General features: G+C 45.0%; 1 protein-coding gene across 4 annotated transcripts in view; it reads left to right on the top strand.

Moving 5' to 3' along the window:
- The window catches only part of GFOD2 (glucose-fructose oxidoreductase domain containing 2), a 130,555-nt gene that overhangs the window by 58,198 nt on the left and 52,846 nt on the right, over nucleotides 1–19,511 (top strand). For all 4 annotated transcript variants that reach the window (XM_030203671.1, XM_030203672.1, XM_030203673.1 and 1 more), the window contains exon 3: nucleotides 7,070–7,388. In XM_030203671.1, the coding sequence (XP_030059531.1) occupies nucleotides 7,130–7,388 (259 nt within the window). In that variant the 5' untranslated portion in view covers nucleotides 7,070–7,129. The remainder of the gene's footprint in view (nucleotides 1–7,069; nucleotides 7,389–19,511) is intronic.

The raw sequence follows: 19,511 nt of genomic DNA on the forward strand, positions 1-19,511 counted from the left end.
CAAGACCTAAAAGAAATTTCCAATGACATCAACCAGAGTCTCAATATCATGCATTCCTGGGCGGACGCATTTCGGCTGAAGCTCAGTGCAGAAAAGACCCAGTGCCTAATACTCACCTCCCAATACAACAACAAAGAATACACCGCCATTAACACACCAACTCTAAACCTTTCTATTTCAGAAACCCTAAAAATTCTTGGAGTCACCATTGATTGACACCTAACACTAGAGAACCACGCGAAAAACACAACCAAGAAGATGTTCCACTCAATGTGGAAATTAAAAAGAATAAGAGCTTTCTTCCCAAGGAGTGTTTTCCGTAACCTGGTACAATCAATGGTGCTCAGTCATCTAGACTATTGCAACACACTATGTGCCGGATGCAAAGAACAAATAATCAAGAAACTCCAGACAGCCCAGAACACTGCAGCTAGACTCATATTTGGCAAACCAAAATTTGAAAGTGCCAAGCCCTTACGAGAAAAATTACACTGGCTCCCACTTAAGGAACGCATCACATTCAAAATATGTTCACTAGTTCACAAAATTATCAATGGAGCTTATATGTCTGACCTGATAGACCTTCCACCTAGGAATGCCAAAAGATCATCCCGCACATTCCTTGATCTGCACTTCCCCAGCTGCAAAGGAATGAAATACAAACTAATGCATGCGTCGAACTTTACCTACCTGAGCACACAGTTATGAAACGCACTGCCGCGCAGCTTGAAATTGATCTACGAAAGAACGAACTTCCGCATATTACTGAAGACCCATCTCCAGGGCCGTGCCTAGGGTCTCTGGTGCCCCCCTGCAGACTATCGGTTGGCGCCCCCCCCCCCGTCCAGCAGAGCAGGAACAGAAGGGAGCAGGCAAGTAAGCCGGACCTCAGGAAAAAATAGCACTGTATGTATCCCTCATTGATAAGTCTCTGACTCTAAAGTTTAGCAATTTCATTAAAGCAAAATGTATTTTCACATATCACATCCTATCCAAGGAGAATGTTTTATATATGTCACCCGTCTGTGGTAAAACTTCACACAGTATCAAAATACCTCTAATATGTAGTCGTGCCAGCCGAGGAAACTAACTGTGCTCAGCTCACAAGAGACAGAGTGAACATAAAATAAAACTTCATCCTTAAAAGATAATATCGGATGAATGCATGAAGGTGAATATGAATTCCTGTGAATGGAATCAATTTGATTTACAATAAATCCAGATACTACTCCCTCATATATATAACAAAAAATTATTTAAGTGGAATGGAATTATTTGACTGTACTGGTAAACAGAAAGAAATACTCTATTGCATTCTAATCTCCTTTGCACCAAAGGATATAATTCAGATCAAACATTTATCTCTGATCAACTATCTCAGATCAAATATTTATTTCAGATCAAATATTAAGGTTTCCTTGCTTACAGTCACTTAAATCTACCTAGCCTTTATATAGCTTATAGGATTTAAACACTCTTAAACTGAAATTCACCCTTTTCTATTCTTCATAAACTTCAAGTAATCCTGAAATATTCAGATCCTTTTCTCACTAGAGAAACTTCAATCGCCACCAATCTCTTTTCACTTATATTTTCTCATTTACCACAATCAGGCACTCTTTTATAACTTCAGTCAACAAACACAGGAAGTCACAGCTGGATGTCTCTCTTGGCAAAGGACAGCTCTCACTCTGTTCACTTCCCGGGCAGATTTCTTAACAGAAGCTGATCATCCAATCAGAGAGCTCTATTTGAATGCAGATTATGTTAATTGCCATGAGTGTCTGTATGTTACAGATACTCATGGGAATGTTTAGTGAAAAACACCGGACTAATTTGCATATGATTTAAACAAATCTGAGCATATGACAACCAAGTACAGACTCCCAGCACCTGAATTCTGCAATTAGATTTAAGGCAAATACTTTTAAAACTTATTTTTAGCAATTTTAAAATTTCAGGTTCTCTTTAATTTGAATGCTGTTTCAAGCTCTGAAACTCACCCTGACTGAGGAGCTAGCCCCAAACTGAAGCATAAATAGCAATCTGGTTGTATTCTCATGTAACTTGAAGAGCGTGCCTGCCTCAATTAATACTGCTCCTTTGCATGAAAAGGGGAGGGCAGTGGAAATAGGAGAATCACAAGTTCAGGTGAAAGATTTTGCAAGTGAGCAGACGGACGGACGGCAGGGCAGTGGCGCCCCTCGAAGGCAAGCGCCCCCCCCTGTGGCGCTTACCTCGCTTACTGCATCAGCACGGCCCTGCCCATCTCTTTAATAAAGCATACCACAAAGATCAACCAATGTGAATATGCACAACTCGCCCATCTATATTCAGAACTGTTTCTCAATATCTGCTTGTATACTATTACTTTGTTTTATTATCATCATGCTGACCAAGATCCTGCAATACTAAATGTTTATTTACTGACATTCTTCCACTACTCATGATGTATTGTAAGTCACTTTGAGCCTGCAAAGAGGTGGGATAAGGTGGGGTACAAATGCAACAAATAAATAAATAAATCACTTAATGCCTTATATTTCCTCTCTTATCTTTTATTCTTCAACTCTGACCTCTAAGGTCACCTTCACATAATTCTGTTTCGTTGGTATTTTTCTCAAATATTCATTGCCCTTTGCCCTCTTTACCTATCACTCTTTATGGTCCTTCACTGAAAAATGTCCCTGTCTTATACTAAAAACCTGTTTGACACAAACAAACAGACACTTGTTAAAGTTTATAGCCCATTAGGAGGGTTAAGCAAGCCTGTCTATAGTCTGTGAGAAAACCAAGACACAAGCAAGCTAATTGCCCTACTAAATAACAAAAGGAATGTTATATAAAGCTGACTGATCTGAAAAACCAAACCTCTATACAACCCAGAGGGGGAGAAAGCCCAGCTTCTCTGGGGGTTGCCCCCTGCTTGCCGATCACAAGATTATTCCCAGGAATAGGAGGAGATGTTCTCAAAATGGGGCTTAAAGAAATCCCTGAAGAAGAAGGCTGAAACATACTTCCATTTAGAGAGAGCATTTTAGCTGGAAGTTTTAAAATATATCTATCCATAGGACCTATGGAGTTTCAGATGCCACTGGTGCAAGCTTCACTATTTCCTTCCGCTTTCCCATCTTACCATCAGGTGTTCTAATCACCAGATAATGTGGTGGGACTTTTCCTCAATGTAGTGTTCAGTATCCCTGTGCTCCAGAACAGCCCAGCAAGCTTCCCTCAATCACTGACAGTACAGCAGATCCCAGAGAGCAGGTAACAAGCCTCCTGTTTGCTATCATTGTTAGTGGTACTAGGATGCACCCTGTAGAGTTTGGGGAAATGTGAAGCTCTCCTCTTCCATCAAGACCTTATTTGTTGGAACAAAATGTGGGCTTGCAGTGTATTTGATCTTTTCAGTACTTGGCCTGTTACCGGTAATCTTCATGAAGTTTTTGGCCTTTAGAATCTTGAGAGCTTCTTGCATTTCCACTTGCTGCATTCAGCAGTTCATTTTCATTTTTTTTAAGTCAGGGTTTTTGTCGTGGTTTAGAAAGTTATGTAAATTCTGAGAAATAAAATACATTCTACTACAATAGATCAGTAAAACTGGTCTCTTATTTAGAGCTGCATAAGGTATCTTGTTAACAAGGAGGGAATACTGGGAGAGAAATCTCTCTGCTTCCAAGTTCTTCTGAAGTTCGGCAGTCCAAATGCTCAACATTATACTCTCAACCATGTATGACGTAATTGATATATCTACACAGAATTCCATAGCATCAGCAAGACATCTTTTCTAGAATTCTGAACTTAATCTAAGCAAATATGCTAAAAGTCTAAAGTATAAGGGCATACTAGAATGGAAAAAACCTATCCTATATAATAAAAAGCACCTCCAACGTTCTGAAACTGACTCTGTGAAAGTGAAGCCTTGAAGCATTCGTGCTCCTGCTGTATCCATCTCCTGAATTGACGTCACATACTTCCGTGTTTGTCACAAATAGCAAAGACCAAACACTGGAAGGGAACGCTGCAGAGTTGCCAGGCAACGGAACGCGACGTCACACGCATGAGGGTGTCATCGTCCCTCCCTCCCTTCCAGTTCCAGGCCCCCTACCTCCAAATTTTAAAAGTCATCTTGGGGGGCGTGTCAAGATGGCGCCGTGAGCGGTGGCGTTAGAAGCGAGCTCCTGCCTACTAACTGCTGAAATTTGATTTACCTGTTTTGAGACATGCCGCACACCAAACGTAAGGGGATAATTCGGGGGGTTCCCCTACCCCCCGCGACGTCCATGCCGGCAAGTGGCGGTTTGGAGCGCTTCTTCCCTGCACTGTCCTGAAGAAGCGGAGCGGAGTCCTTAGCGGGAGGGACTGGTGAAGCGATCCCCCCGCAGGAAACAGAAATATCTCTCTCCCCGCCTTTCTCTTCGACGCCTCCTTGCCCTGCAACTGCCTTGAGCGGGACGGGGTTTCTCTCGGAACCCGGAAAGGGTGATTTCGAGGAGCTCAGAGGGGAGTCCAACTCTGTAAGGGCATCAGCAGCTGCAGGAGAAACGGAGGTGAGCCTGGGTAAGATCTGGCTGAAGTTACTGGAAATAGAAAAAACCCTGAGACAATCTTCGGACGAGGTAAAGACTCTGAGTTTGAATGTGCAGGAAGTTAAGAACTCATTAGATATGGCAAAACAAGATTTTTCTTCTAAGATCAATGCCTTACAGAGAGAGACAAAGCAAACTGATAATTTTAAAATGGCTGTGATAAAAGATAACATGGAAATTAGAAGGAAATTGGAACAAGTAGAGAACTTTAATAGGAGATTAAATCTCCGAATATTGAATTTTCCTAGAGTACTGGGAGTACCCCCAAAAGATATGTTCCAGAGATATTTAAAAGAAAACTTAAATTTTCCCCAAGAAGTATTTCCTCCTTTGAACAAGATCTATTACATATCAAGCACGATGAAAAAGGTTGGGACAGAGAATTCAATAGATTTACAAAATGTCACAGCCATTTTGGAGCAAACAAACCATCTGAAAGAGGGACGTTGATAATTTCCTTTGTATTTCAACAGGACTTAAATGCAGTAATGCGCCTTTACTTTAAATCAACTAACTATGTGTTTGTTGGCCAGAAAATCTGGCTTTATCCGGATGTGACTAAGTTTACACAAGAAAAACGTAAAAAGTTTCTCTCTATGAGGTCAAAAGTTTTGGAATTGGGAGGTTCTTTCCTCCTGGCCTATCCCTGTAAATGTGTCATCAGGTTAAATCAAGTTAAATATATATATTATATGCCTGATCAGCTTCAGACCTTCCTAGACAATAAACAACGATAGAGTTGAGATATATATGGGACTGACGGAACCATATTAATTTTTATTTACATATTATGACTGTGTTATCTTCACTAATTCCTATCCCCCTATTATTGAGGTCTAAGGAAGTCAAACTTTGTCTTTATTAGGACGTTTTGAACAATTATAATTTTCCTGTATTATTAATTAATGGCTGTATTACACTTTTGCAGTATGATAATTTCTGTAATAAGTATATAAAACTAATAAAAATTATGAATAATAAAAAAAGTCATCTTGGCTTACGAAGTCTGGTTTATGGCGGCCGGCAGCAGCGGTAAAAGGCATGCAGGCTCGACCCTTCTCTCTCAGCTCTGGTCCCGCCCTTGATGAAACAGGAAATGAGGGCGGGACCAGAGCTGAGAGAGAGAGAAGGCCTGAGCCTGCACGTCTTTTACCGCTGCTGACGGCCGCCGTAACCCTGACTTGGTAAGTGAAGATGACTTCTAAAATTCGGAATGAGAGGGATGCTGGAACTGGAAGGGAGGGATGACGACCCTGGAACTGGGAGGGAGGGAGGGGGGAACCTGAAACTCGGTCCCCTGGAACGCGGGGGGGGGGGGCGACCCTGGACCTCGGAGGGACGGGATGACCCTGGAGCTCGGAGGGAGGGAGGGGGAGGACGACCCTGGAACTCGGAGGGAGGGAGGGGACGACCCTGGAACTCAGAGGGAGGGAGGTAGGGGACGACCCTGGAACTGGGAGGAAGGGATGGAGGGAGGGGGGCCCATGGCACACACTCTCATTCTCACACACACACACTTTCTCACAGATACACTTGCACCCAGTCTCACTCTCTCTGTCACACACACACACTCGCACATTCACCCTCTCTCTGTCACACACACACACTCGCACATTCACCCTCTCTCTCTCACACAGTCACACTCTCTCTCTCTCTCTCTCTCTCAAACATACACACTCCAAGGAAAACCTTGCTAGCTCCTGTTTCATTTGTGTCAGAAACGGGCCTTTTTTACTAGTTACATAATATTTCTTAACTACATTTAATAACAGACTAACATTTATAACCTGTTCTCTTAAGGTAAACAGAGTATGATTTACTTTATTTATTTATTTGCTGCATTTGTATCCCACATTTTCCCACCTATTTGCAGGCTCAATGTGGCTTACATTATATAGCAATGGCATCACCATTAACAGAGTAAGAGGTTCAGCATATTGTTACAATTAATGTACAAGAATAACAGGTAGGTAGGGTAAATAACATACAAAATAAAGCATCTATCATAAATACCGGTCAGTTTCATACCTCCTTTAACCTCTCTTATCAAAAGGCTTTTCTTTGTCGATATAAAGTGGAATCTGCTAAGCCAGCATTTGTCAATAACTCAAGACAATTTCTTACATTGTTTCAGAGAAAATGGTAACTCTGACTTTTCCAGTTCCACAGTGGCTCTCTGTTCCTTTGGAAATGTGGGGAGGTAGTCTTAGCTTTTCTCCATCCATTTCTCTTCGTATAGTGTGCTCTCCAGAAAATTCAGAGTCCAGTGGTCAAATACCAGCTATATTGTATGTAATGATTATCTAGTATCTTCAGTCTTTATCTCCAGTTTTGGGATATGTAAATGTAGCAAATGATCACAGGAGCATTGTGTATAATAATTGGGTGTTTAGGATGCAGTTTTTATAAATATGTACAGTAGTACAAATGTAGATTAAAACTGATTAGATCTACTTGTATTTTAATGTTTACTGTTCTAGGACTGTCAAAGAAGACTGAAGGTATTGTTTTCCAGATGAATTCCATTTTGATGTAGCACAATGAAAACACTTCCTGGAGTGGGTGTTTTTGGGACTGGCAGCACTGCCCGGGTATTGGTGCCTTTATTGCATGCAGAGGGCTTCTCCATAGAAGCACTGTGGGGCAAGACGGAGGATGAAGCGAAGCAGCTGGCAGAGGAAATGAACATTTCCTTCTACACTAGTCGAACAGATGATGTCTTACTGCACCAGGATGTGGATCTGGTTTGCATCAACATCCCTCCACCTCTGACAAGGCAGATAGCTGTTAAAGCTCTAGGTATGGTGCTCTGGGCTTGGCATTAACTTAAATGTTTGCATTAAGGCTGTTTGTTTGTTTGGTTGTTTTTTTTTTTTAAGATTCCATGTGGGCAAATGGTGTTTTTCTGCTAAATAATGCTGTTTGGGCATTTGCACAGCGTAGATGCTTTTTTAGATGTGGGGTGGGAGGCCCAGGAATATTCAATCTGAAACCAGTAAGGCAGTGATTCAATAGCACTATAGTAGATGATGGCAAAAAAAGGCCAGTTTACCTGTGTGCACCCCTCCTCCCCTATCGTGCAGATAAAGGGGTTGATAAGAATTCCATGAACAATTCTCTCCATGCTTTTCCCATTTGTTTCTTTATTCTGATGGCATAATTTTAAACTCAACTGACTTTAAAAAACAAAACACGCAGTTGCTTTACCAAGCAAAGAGGCTCATTTTCAAAGCACTTAGCCTCCCAAAGTGCTTTGAAAATATGCCTCAATGTTGCCAAAAGGCCTTTACTGCTGCAGCCACTTGGCTGTCCATTGACAAGACTGAATCAAGAGTAAAAAAAATTTTAACCTCAAGCAGAGGATGCAAAATCCTGAGTGGAATGGAATGGGTAGATGTGAATCACTTTTTTTTACTCTTCCCAAAAATTCAAGGACTAGGTGGCACACAATGAAGTTACTATTGTAATGTTGGATATGCAGGAATTACCAGACCCAGTTTGAAACGTTTACAAATTTTACAAAATACAGCTGCTAGGATTCTCTGCCGGGTTTGCTTACATTGGTTACCAATTGAATATAAGTTCAAATTCAAAATACTAACACTTAGTCTATTATACTGGCGTACCATCTTCTTATAACATAAGAACATAAAGTCCATCTAGGCCAGTAACCTTTTTCGAACAGTGGCCAACCCAGTTCACAAGTACCTGGCAGAAACCCAAATAGTAGCAACATTCCATGCTACCAAACTCAGGGCAAGCACTGGCTTCCCCATGTCAATCTCAATATGCAGTTTTCCTCCAGGAACTTGTCCAGACCTTTTTTGAACTAAGAGCAGTTAAACTAAAATGGGGGGGGGGGGGGGGGGGGGGGGGGGGGGAACTGACATTTGCCTAGGTACACGTGGCTTGGTGTGGAGTATCTGTGAAGGATGTTATTGAAACAGGACATTTAGGGAATTCCAGTAAAAAGGTTTCAACAATAGTGAAATCAAACAAAATAAACACGGCTACCACACTCCTCTACTTAACAATAGTGAAAGAAAGCCAGGAGTGTTTAAGGGGCGATCAGAGAAAAGGATGCACATTATCCCCATCAACTTCTAAGCAGCTTGTAGATGCAAGGAAAAAACATAATTTGAAGCATCTGTATACATATGCTGGAAGGGGCAGAGCCATCTTAAGGTGGAGGAACAAGAACACCTCTATGAACAATCACAGGTAAACACAATTGAGTAAGGTGTATGATGGCACTTCAAACCGTGAAACACAAGAGGCTTGAGTCCAAAATAAGGATTTTATAGTATCACTAGTCGTTGAGCCCGTAAAAACGGGCTAGTATAGGAAAGGGGGGGGGGGTTGAAAGCCCCTTCCCGTCGCTGCTGCAAGGCCCCCCCCCCCCGCCGCCGAGCTGGCCCCCCCCCCCCCCCCGAGTCGCCGCCACCCCTCCACCCGGCCGGGCCCTCGCTCCGCTATTGAAACAGCGAGGGAACGTAGCACACAGCTCTGCTCTGCTGAGCTGCCGTCGGCCTTCCTCCTTCTCCTCTGCCTGTGTCCCGCCCTCCTGTGATGTAACGTCATCGAGGGCGGGACACAGGCAGAGAAGAAGAAGGAAGGACGGCAGCTCAGCAGAGCTGTGTGCTGCGTTCCCTCGCTGTTTCAATAGCGGAGCGAGGGCCCGGCCGGGTGGAGGGTGGGTGGCGGCGGTGACTCCGGGTGGGGGGAGCGTTAGCGACGGCGATTTCGTCCCTCGTAAATGCGCAGTAGAGACCCTCTCTGTTCCGCCCCGTCATCACGTATTGACGCGGGGGCGGGGCAGAGAGGGTCTCTACTGCGCATTTGCGAGTGAGTACGACACTCGCCATTTATATGTTTGATTTACACCACTAAGACCCATTCTTTCAGGCAATGGCTCCATCCTAGAACCCTTGTCATATTTTGTTGATTTTTTTTTTTCTTTCACCCATATGTACTACTGATCCTCTCATACATCAAGGATATTACACATATGCTGAATATACTACAACAGTTTGGTGATCTCACTAATACCATTCTGGTGGCCCGAAACATAGACTTTCTCTACACCAACATCCCACTGCTTGAAGCCTTAATCATCATAGAAGAAACTTTGAAAGGTTGTACCCAACATAGCCATATTCCGAATCATCTGATCTTGACATTGGCTAGTATTGCTGTCCCTAACAACTACTTCTTTTTCCAGAACAATTTCCAGCAGATTAAAGGAACTGCCTGGGGGCCTTCATGGCACCTGGATTTATCAAATTTATATGTAGCTAGTTTCGAGAGAACTTTGTTGACTAACCATCCTTTCATGGACAACAGTTGACTGTATAAACGATAAATGGACGATATCTTCATTCTGTGGCAAGTAGAAGCACACTATTGGACACCACCTTCACATGGCTGAACAGTAGAGATCAGAATTTGAGGTTTAAGATGCAGTACAACACAGAAGAAATCAGCTTTCTAGATCTCAGTATCAGAAATTATGATTATCAATCATAATTCAATCATGGAGGAGTGGCCTAGTGGTTAGGGTGGTGGACATTGGTCCTGAGGAACTGAGTTCGATTCCCACTTCAGGCACAGGCAGCTCCTTGTGACTCTGGGCAAGTCACTTAACCCTCCATTGCCCCATGTAAGCTGCATTGAGCCTGCCATGAGTGGGAAAGCGTGGGGTACAAATGTAACAAAAAAAAAAAATGATCGCAGATTTACGCACTGCAGTGCATTCTTATATTTTAGTAGTTACCATCAACGCAATCTTAAGAAGAATTTATCTCTCTCAATTCCTCAGATTGAGGAGGATTTGCTCCGACTTTGTGGACTTTGAAAAGCAAGCAACCACTTTGTCCAACAGATTCAGGAGTAGAGTCTATCTGGCTAAATCAGTCACACTGGGATACGCCTGGGCAAAGTTAACAGATCGAGACAACCTCACTACATACAAGGACAGACCTACTCCTCATATAGTGGGCACTTTCAGATTCTCACATTTAGCACACCAAATCCAAAAATCCATCCGACGACATTGGCATATCCTCGAGAGACATGAGTGTTTCAGAGACATAAGAATAGCCATAATGGGTCAGACCAGTGGTCCATCTAGCCCAGTGGCCAATCTAGGTCATAAGTACCTGGCAAATTAGTTATTGCCTACTCAAGAGAAGAACTTGAAAAAGAAGGTGGTGCCCTCTGCATAGCCCTTTACTCCTTTGACATTTGAGCCAAGCCCCACTTTTGGACATAGGAAGTGCGGTTCCTGCAGCATATGCAGACATGCTCTAGAAATAGATAGCTTTGTGCATCCTCACACAAAGAAGACATTTATACTACGTTGTCATGAAACACGTAGCCACCTGCCTGGGGTTACCCTGCGTCCACTAGAGGGTCTGTCCCCAGCACAGTTCAGGTCTGTCTGCACCTGCCTCTTGTGCTCTACACTATCACCCTTCTACTACCGACTGGGTCACAACCGCTGCTGGGCGACTCTCCCATGCTCAAATTATCCCAAGTGATTTCTAGGTTACTGGGGCCACACTCCCAGTGGTCCCACGGTTCCCAGAAAGCACTCTCAGACTCAACACACAAACCACCAGGATTCTTTATCATTCTAGAAGGGAAAATGAACAAACAATTGTGTTTATTCTCGGAACAGTGGACAAAAATATGCAATTGGCAAACAGGTAACTGAAATATGGATCAATTGTAACACTAAAGATCTATATACTGTCCAAACAGTACCTGGGAAGATCAGGACATATAATTCACTGAGCCTCAGCCTCTTTCTTCCTGGCTAAGACTGAACGCAAGATCAGTACACTCTAAATAGTGGTGGGCTGGAAATTTTTTAACAGGCTCTTTCTCCGGGCATAGCCAGCTGTACAATGTGGGGGAGGGGGGCCGAGGTGGATTGGAGGGCAGCAAACTCCTCACTCTCCCCTTTGTCCCCCATGCAGGCGTACTAGGCATACCTTTGCTGGCAGGGATGCCGACTATCTCTCTTTTGACCTAGGCACAGAAAAAAAAAAGATTTAAATGCTCCCAGGTTTCAACATAATTCATGTTTAATGTGGGATATCAAACATATAAAATGCGAGTGACCGTACTCACTCGCAAATGCGCAGTAGAGACTTCCCTTTCTGTCCCGCCCCTGCGTCAATATGTGATGACGAGGGCGGGACAGAGAGGGAACCGCTCCCCCCCCCCCCCCGGGGTCGCCGCTACCGCTCCCTCCACCCGGAGTCGCCGCCGCCACCCCCCCTTCACCCAGCCCGGGCCCTCTCTTCGCTATTGAACTTACGTCGCCGAAAACGCAGCAGGGCAGATCAGCTGAGCTCCCGTCGGCCTTCCTTCCCTGCCTGTGTCTCACCCTCGCCGACGTTACGTCACACGAGGGCGGGACACAGACAGAGAAGGAAGGCTGATGGCAGCTCAGCTGATCTGCCCTGCTGCGTTTTCGGCGATGTAAGTTCAATAGCAAAGAGAGGGCCCGGGCCGGGTGGAGGGGGGACAGCGGCGACTCCGGGGGGGGGAGGGGCAGCGGCGACCTGGGGAGGGCAGGAGAAATGGATATGGGAGGTATCAGAAGGAGGGGGGCCTTGGAGCTGGGAGGGAGGGATGGAGGGGTGCCTTGGAACTGGGAGGGAGGGACGGAGGGGGGCCTTGGAGCTGGGAGGGAGGGACAGAAGGTGGTCCTCGAGCTGGCTGGGAGGGAGGGACGGACGGAGGGGGGCCCTTGGAGTTGGGAGGGCATGGGGCCTTGGAACTGGGAGGGCAGGCAGGGGGCCTTGGAGCTGGGGAGGGACGGAGGGGGGGCCCTTGGAGCTGGGATGGGGTGAAGGAACGGAGGGGGGCCTTTGGAGCTGGTAGGGAATGGGGCCTTGGAACTGGGAGGGAGGGACGGAGGGGGGCCTTGGAGCTGGCAGGGAAGGAGGGAGAGCGGGGGCCTTGCAGCGGCGAGGTGAGGGGGAGGGGGCCCTGGAAAACCCCCATACCAATACTCACCCGTTTTAACGGGCTTAACGGCCAGTAAATATTATAAACAACTTTAAGTAAATAGAAACTCTGGATGTTGAGCATCTGATTCTTATAACATGATGCCTGTTTTAGTGGCTCTTTACCAGGAGAAAACAAATCTCTGCATGAATACAACACATGCTAGAGTTGTCCCTATTACTAGCCCCTCCTCCAAATGACACACTAATGATTTATAACAAATTACTACTCTACCTATGAAAAGCTGGCATATTTGAACATATAAGTGAGATTAAATAAAAGTGCTGGCAACATTAAAGAACGACAACATGGATGCAGCAGCTCAAAGAATTGTTTGCTTTGTTTGGGATGATGGCTGTGCGGGGTACGGGAAAGAGACAAACCTCCGAGGAAACCAGCCTGCGGAGTACCGCAAGGATCACCATTATCACTGATCCTTTTCAACCTCATGATGACCCCACTAGCCAAGTCCTTATCCACTCAAGGCCTTAACCCATTCATATATGCTGATGACGTCACAATATATATCCCCTTCAAACATGACCTAGCAGAAATCACCAATGAAATCAAGCTCGGTTTTAACATCATGGACAAACGCATTCCAATTAAAACTTAACACAGAAAAAACACACTGCCTCATCATCTCATCCCAATACAACACATATAAACCCACACCCTTCCCATCGCAGACAACCTGAAAATTCTCGGAATAATAATCGACCGGAACCTCTCACTAGAGAATCAAGCAAAGTCTACCATAAAGAAAATGTAAAATGTTTCATTCAATGTGGAAACTAAAACGTGTGAAACCATTTTTTCCGAGGGAAACATTCTGCAATTTGATCCCATCAGTGATACTAAGCCATGCCGACTACTGCAATGGAATCTACGCGGGTTGCAAAGAACAAATTATAAAGATACTCCAGACCGCTCAGAGCACAGCAGCCAGACTAATATTTGGAAAAACACGTTATGAAAGCGCTAAACCCCTCCGAGAAAAACTGCACTGGCTCCCAATCAAAGAACGTATTGCTTTCAAAATATGCATCATGGTTCACAAAATCATCTACGGCAAAGCCCCGGGATACATGACAGACCTCATAGACCTGCCAATCAGAAACGCAACAAGATCAGCACGAACATACTTAAATCTTCACTACCCAAGCAGTAAAGATCTCAAGTACAAATCAACTTATGCATCCAGTTTCTCTTACTTAAGCGCACAACTATGGAACGCCTTGCCAAAAATAGTAAAAACAACGTACGACCACCTACATTTCTGGAAAGAACTAAAAACAAACCTGTTCAAGAAGACATACCCCACGGACCCAACATAAAAGACTGACTACCCGCAACACAATAAAACCAAAGATCTTTATGGACATATCCCAACTTCCCGCTTCCTCCTTAAATTCCCTATATACCTACTATTCATAACCCTATTCTACCTATTCTACCATAATAACACCCTCTATTTGTTCATACCGGAACTGGCAAACGCCATTACGGTACTATGTAAGCCACATTGAGCCTGCAAATAGGTGGGAAAATAAGTACATAAGTAATGCCATACTGGGAAAAGACTAAAGGCCCATCAAGCCCAGCATCCTGTCCCCAACAGCGGCCAATCCAGGCCAAGGGCACTTGGCAGCTTCCCAAACGTACAAACATTCTATACATGTTGTTCCTAAAATTGTGGATTTTTCCCAAGTCCATTTAGTAGCGGTCTATGGACTTCTCCTTTAGGAAACCGTCCAAACCCTTTTTAAACTCTGCCAAGCTAACCGCCTTCACCACGTTCTCCGGCACCGAATTCCAGAGTTTAATTACGCATTGGGTGAAGAAACATTTTCTCCTGTTTGTTTTAGTCCTACTACTTTTGGAAAGCGTGAACAGACGCTTCACGTCCACCTGTTCCACTCCACTCATTATTTTATATACCTCTATCATGTCTCCCCTCAGCCTTCTCTTCTCCAAGCTGAAAAGCCCTAGCCTCCTTAGTCTTTCTTCATAGAGAAGTCGGCCCATCCCTGCTATCATTTTCGTCGCCCTTCGCTGCACCTTTTCCAGTTCTATTATATCTTTCTTGAGATGCGGTGACCAGATATAACGGCATTATAACATCCTTACACCTGTTTTCTATACCTTTCCTAATAATACCCAACATTCTATTAGCTTTCCTAGCCGCAGCAGTACACTGAGCAGAAAGTTTCAGTGTATTATCAACGACAACACCCAGATCCCTTTCTTGGTCCGTAACTCCTAACGTGGAACCTTGCATGACGTAGCTATAATTCGGGTTCTTTTTTCCCACATGCCTCACCTTACACTAGCTCACATTAAACGTCATCTGCCATTTAGCCTCCCAGTTTCGTAAGGCCCTTCTGTAATTTTTCACAATCCTGTCGCGAATTAACGACTTTGAATAACTTTGTGTCATCAGCAAATTTAATTACCTCGCTAGTTACTCCCATCTCTAAATCATTTATAAATATATTAAAGAGCAGCGGTCCCAGCACTGACCCCTGAAGAACCCCACTAACTACCCTTCTCCATTGTGAATACTGCCCATTTAACCCCACTCTCTGTTTCCTATCCTTCAACCAGTTTTTAATCCACAGTAGGACATTACCTCCTATCCTATGACCCTCCAATTTCCTCTGTAGCCTTTCATGAAGCACCTTGTCAAACGCCTTCTGAAAATCCAGATACACAATATCAACTGGCTCCCCTTTGTCCACACGTTTGTTTACTCCTTCAAAGGATTGAAGTAAATTGGTCAGGCAAGATTTCCCCACACAAAAGCCGTGCTGACTTGGTCTCAGTAATCCATGTCCTCGGATGTGCTCTGTAATTTTGTTTTTAATAATAGCCTCTACCATTTTCCCCAGCACTGACATCAGATTCACCGGTCTATAATTTCCCGGATCTCCCCTGGAACCTTTTTTAAAAATTGGTGTTACATTGGCCACCCTCCAGTCTTCCGGTACCACGCTCGATTTTAAGGATAAATTGCATATCACTAACAGTAGCTCCGCAAGTTCATTTTTCAGTTCTATCAGTACTCTAGGATGAATACCACCCGTGCAAGGTGATTTGCTACTCTTCAGTTTGCCGAACTGCCCCATTACGTCCTCCAGGTTTACCATGAATTCAGTAAGTTTCTCCGACTCGTTCGCTTGAAATACCATTTCCGACACCGGTATCCCACCCAAATCTTCCTCGGTGAAGACCAAAGCAAAGAATTCATTTAATCTCTCTGCTACGTCTTTGTCTTCCTTGATCACCCCTTTTACCCTACTACTACTACTACTACTTAACATTTCTAGAGCGCTACTAGGGTTACGCAGCGCTGTACAAATTAACAATTAAGGACGGTCCCTGCTCGGAAGAGCTTACAATCTAAAGGACGAAATGTCAAGTTGGGGTAGATAAGTTTTCCTGAGAAGAGGTGTAGTGATTAGATGCCGAAGGCGACATTGAAGAGGTGGGCTTTGAGCATTGATTTGAAGATGGGTAGGGAGGGGGCACGGCGTATGGGCTCAGGGAGTTTGTTCCAGGCATGGGGTGAGGCGAGACAGAAGGGGCGGAGCCTGGAGTTGGAGGTGGTGGAGAAGGGTACTGAAAGGAGGGATTTGTCTTGAGAGCGGAGGTTACGGGTAGGGACGTAAGGGGAGATGAGGGTAGAGAGGTACGGAGGGGCCGCAGATCGAGTGCATTTGTAGGTGAGTAAGAGAAGCTTGAACTGTATGCGGTATTTGATTGGGAGCCAGTGAAGTGACTTGAGGAGAGGGGTGATATGAGTATATCGGTTAAGGCGGAAGATAAGACGTGCGGCAGAGTTCTGGATGGACTGAAGGGGGGAAAGATGGCTACGTGGGAGGCCGGTCAGGAGTAGGTTGCAGTAGTCAAGGCGAGAGGTAATGAGAGAGTGGATGAGAGTTCGGGTGGTGTGCTCGGAGAGGAAGGGGCGAATTTTGCTAATGTTATAGAGGAAGAAGCGACAGGTCTTGGCTATCTGCTGGATGTGCGCAGAAAAGGAGAGGGAGGAGTCGAAGATGACACCGAGGTTGCGGGCAGATGAGACGGGGACGATGAGGGTGTTATCAACTGAGATAGAGAGTGAAGGGAGAGGGGAAGTGGGTTTGGGTGGGAAAACAATAAGTTCAGTCTTAGACATATTCAGTTTTAGGTGGCGGTTGGACATCCAGGCAGCAGTGTCGGATAAGCAGGCCGAGACTTTGGCCTGGGTATCCGCAGTGATTTCTGGTGTGGAGAGATAAAGCTGGGTGTCGTCGGCATAAAGATGATAGTGGAAACCATGAGAAGAGATCAGGGAGCCTAAGGAAGAGGTGTAGATTGAAAAAAGAAGGGGCCCAAGGACAGATCCCTGAGGAACTCCAACAGAGAGCGGGATAGGGGAGGAGGACGAACCATGAGAGTGTACTCTGAAGGTACGATGGGAGAGATAAGAGGAGAACCAGGAGAGGACAGAGCCCTGGAACCCAAGGGAGGACAGTGTGTCAAGAAGTAGGTTGTGATTGACAGTGTCAAAAGCGGCGGAGAGGTCGAGGAGGATGAGGATGGAGTAGTGACCTTTGGATTTGGCGAGGAATAGGTCATTGCAGACTTTAGATAGTGCCGTTTCTGTTGAGTGTAGGGGGCGAAAGCCGGATTGAAGCGGATCGAGGATGGCATGAGAGGAGGGAAAATCAATACAGCGGCTGTGAACGGCGCGTTCAAGTATCTTGGAGAGGAAGGGTAGGAGGGAAATGGGGCGGTAGTTGGAGGGACAGGTAGGGTCAAGTGATGGTTTTTTGAGGAGTGGAGTGAGCACAGCATGCTTGAAGGTGTCCGGGACAGATGCAGTGGAGAGAGAGAGGTTAAGGATATGACAGATGGTGGGGGTGATGGTTGGAGTGATGGTGTTGAGTAGGTTAGTGGGGATGGGGTCAGAGGAACAAGTGGTGGCTTTCGAGGAGGAGAGGAGATGGGCGATTTCCTCTTCGGTGATAGCAGGAAAGGAGGAGAAGGAGGCCTGGGTAGGTTGGATGAGAGAGTGAGATATAGGCTGAAGAGGGGGAGAGGGAGTAGTGGTGAATTCGAGGTTGATCTTCTGGACCTTGTCACGGAAGTAGTGGGCCAGAGATTGAGGAGAGAGTGAGGGGGGGGGGGGGGTGGGAGCAGAGGGCACTTTGAGGAGGGAGTTGAGGGTGGCGAATAGACGACGAGGGTTAGAGCTGAGGGAATTGGTCAATTGGATAGGGAGGATTGGAAGGAGGATAGCATGAATTTGAAGTGAGTGAAGTCAGTAAGGGTGCGAGATTTCCTCCAGAGACGTTCAGCCGAACGGGCACAGGAGCGAAGGTATCGGGTGCAAGGGGTCAGCCAGGGCTGGGGATTGGTACGTCTTGTGGGCCGGGAGGTGGACGGTGCAAGGGTGTCTAGAGCAGAGGAAAGAGTGGCATTGTAAGTGGTTATCCAGCGGCCCAACCGATTCTTTTGCCGGCTTCCTGCTTTTAATATACAGAATAAAGTTTTTACTATGTTTTTTTGCCTCTACTGCTATCTTTTTTTCGTAATCCCTCTTGGCCTTCTTTATCTGCGCCTTGCATTTGCTTTGACACTCCTTATGCTGCTTCTTGTTATTTTCAGATGGTTCCTTCTTTCATTTTCTGAAGGCGTTTCTTTTAGCCCTAATAGCTTCCTTCACCTCACTTTTTAACCACGCCGGCTGTCTTTTGGACTTCCGTCTTTCTTTTCTAATTCACGGAATATGTTTGGCCTGGGCCTCCAGGATGGTATTCTTGAATAGCATCCATGCCTGTTGTACAGTTTTTACCCTCTCAGTTGCCCCTCTAAGTTTTTTCTTAACCGTTCTTCTCATTTTTTCATAGTCTCCTTTTTTTAAAGTTAAACGCTAACGTAGTTACTTCAAGGTTGATATCAAAACTGATCATATTATGATCACTGTTATCAAGCAGCCCCAGTACCATAACGTTCCCCACCAGATCATGTACTCCACTAAGGACCAAGTCTAGAGTTTTTCCTTCTCTCGTCTGCTCCTGCACCAGCTGCTCCATAAAGCTGTCCTTGATTTCATCAAGGAATTGTACCTCTCTAGCGTGTCCAGATGTCACATTTGCCCAGACTATATTTGGGTAATTGAAGTCACCCATTATTATTGCATTGCCCCTGATTCCTTTTATCATTCTGCGTCCTCCTGCTCATCCTGGCGAGGTGGACGGTAGTACACTCCTATCACCGTTTTTTTCCCTTTTCTACATGGAATTTCAACCCACAATGATTCAAAGGTGTGATTTGTGTCCTGCTGAATTTGTAATCTATCTGAGTCAAGGCTCTCCTTAATATACAATGCTACCCCTCCACCAGTCCGATCCACCCTATCACTACGATATACTTTGTACCCCAGTATGACAATGTCCCACTGGTTATCCTCCTTCCACCACGTCTCAGTAATGCCTATTATATCCAATTTTTCATTTAGTGCAATATATTCCAACTCCCCCATGTTATTTCAGACTCCTAGCATTTGCATATAGACATTTCAGAGTATGTTTCTTGTTCCTATTTGCATGATGCTTAGTGCTTGATACTATTGATTTCCCATCTTTTGTCTGATCTTTAGTTGTATTTAAAGGCACCTGGCCTACCACGGTCTGTTGTGCAACCTCACTATCCAGAAACCCTACCTTCCCTGTATGTGAGGTATCCTTGCAAGATACCTTATCCCGAAACCATGCGCTGTTGTGTGACTGTCGGCCTTTCCCCCATTTCTAGTTGAAAAGCTGCTCTTATCTCTTTTTTGAATGCTAACGCCAGCAGCCTGGTCCCACTCTGGTTAAGAATGGAGCCCATCGTTTCGGAATAGGCCCCCCCCCC

Source organism: Microcaecilia unicolor, chromosome 5 (genome assembly GCF_901765095.1).
Source record: "Microcaecilia unicolor chromosome 5, aMicUni1.1, whole genome shotgun sequence".
NCBI classification, from domain to species: Eukaryota; Metazoa; Chordata; class Amphibia; order Gymnophiona; family Siphonopidae; genus Microcaecilia; species Microcaecilia unicolor.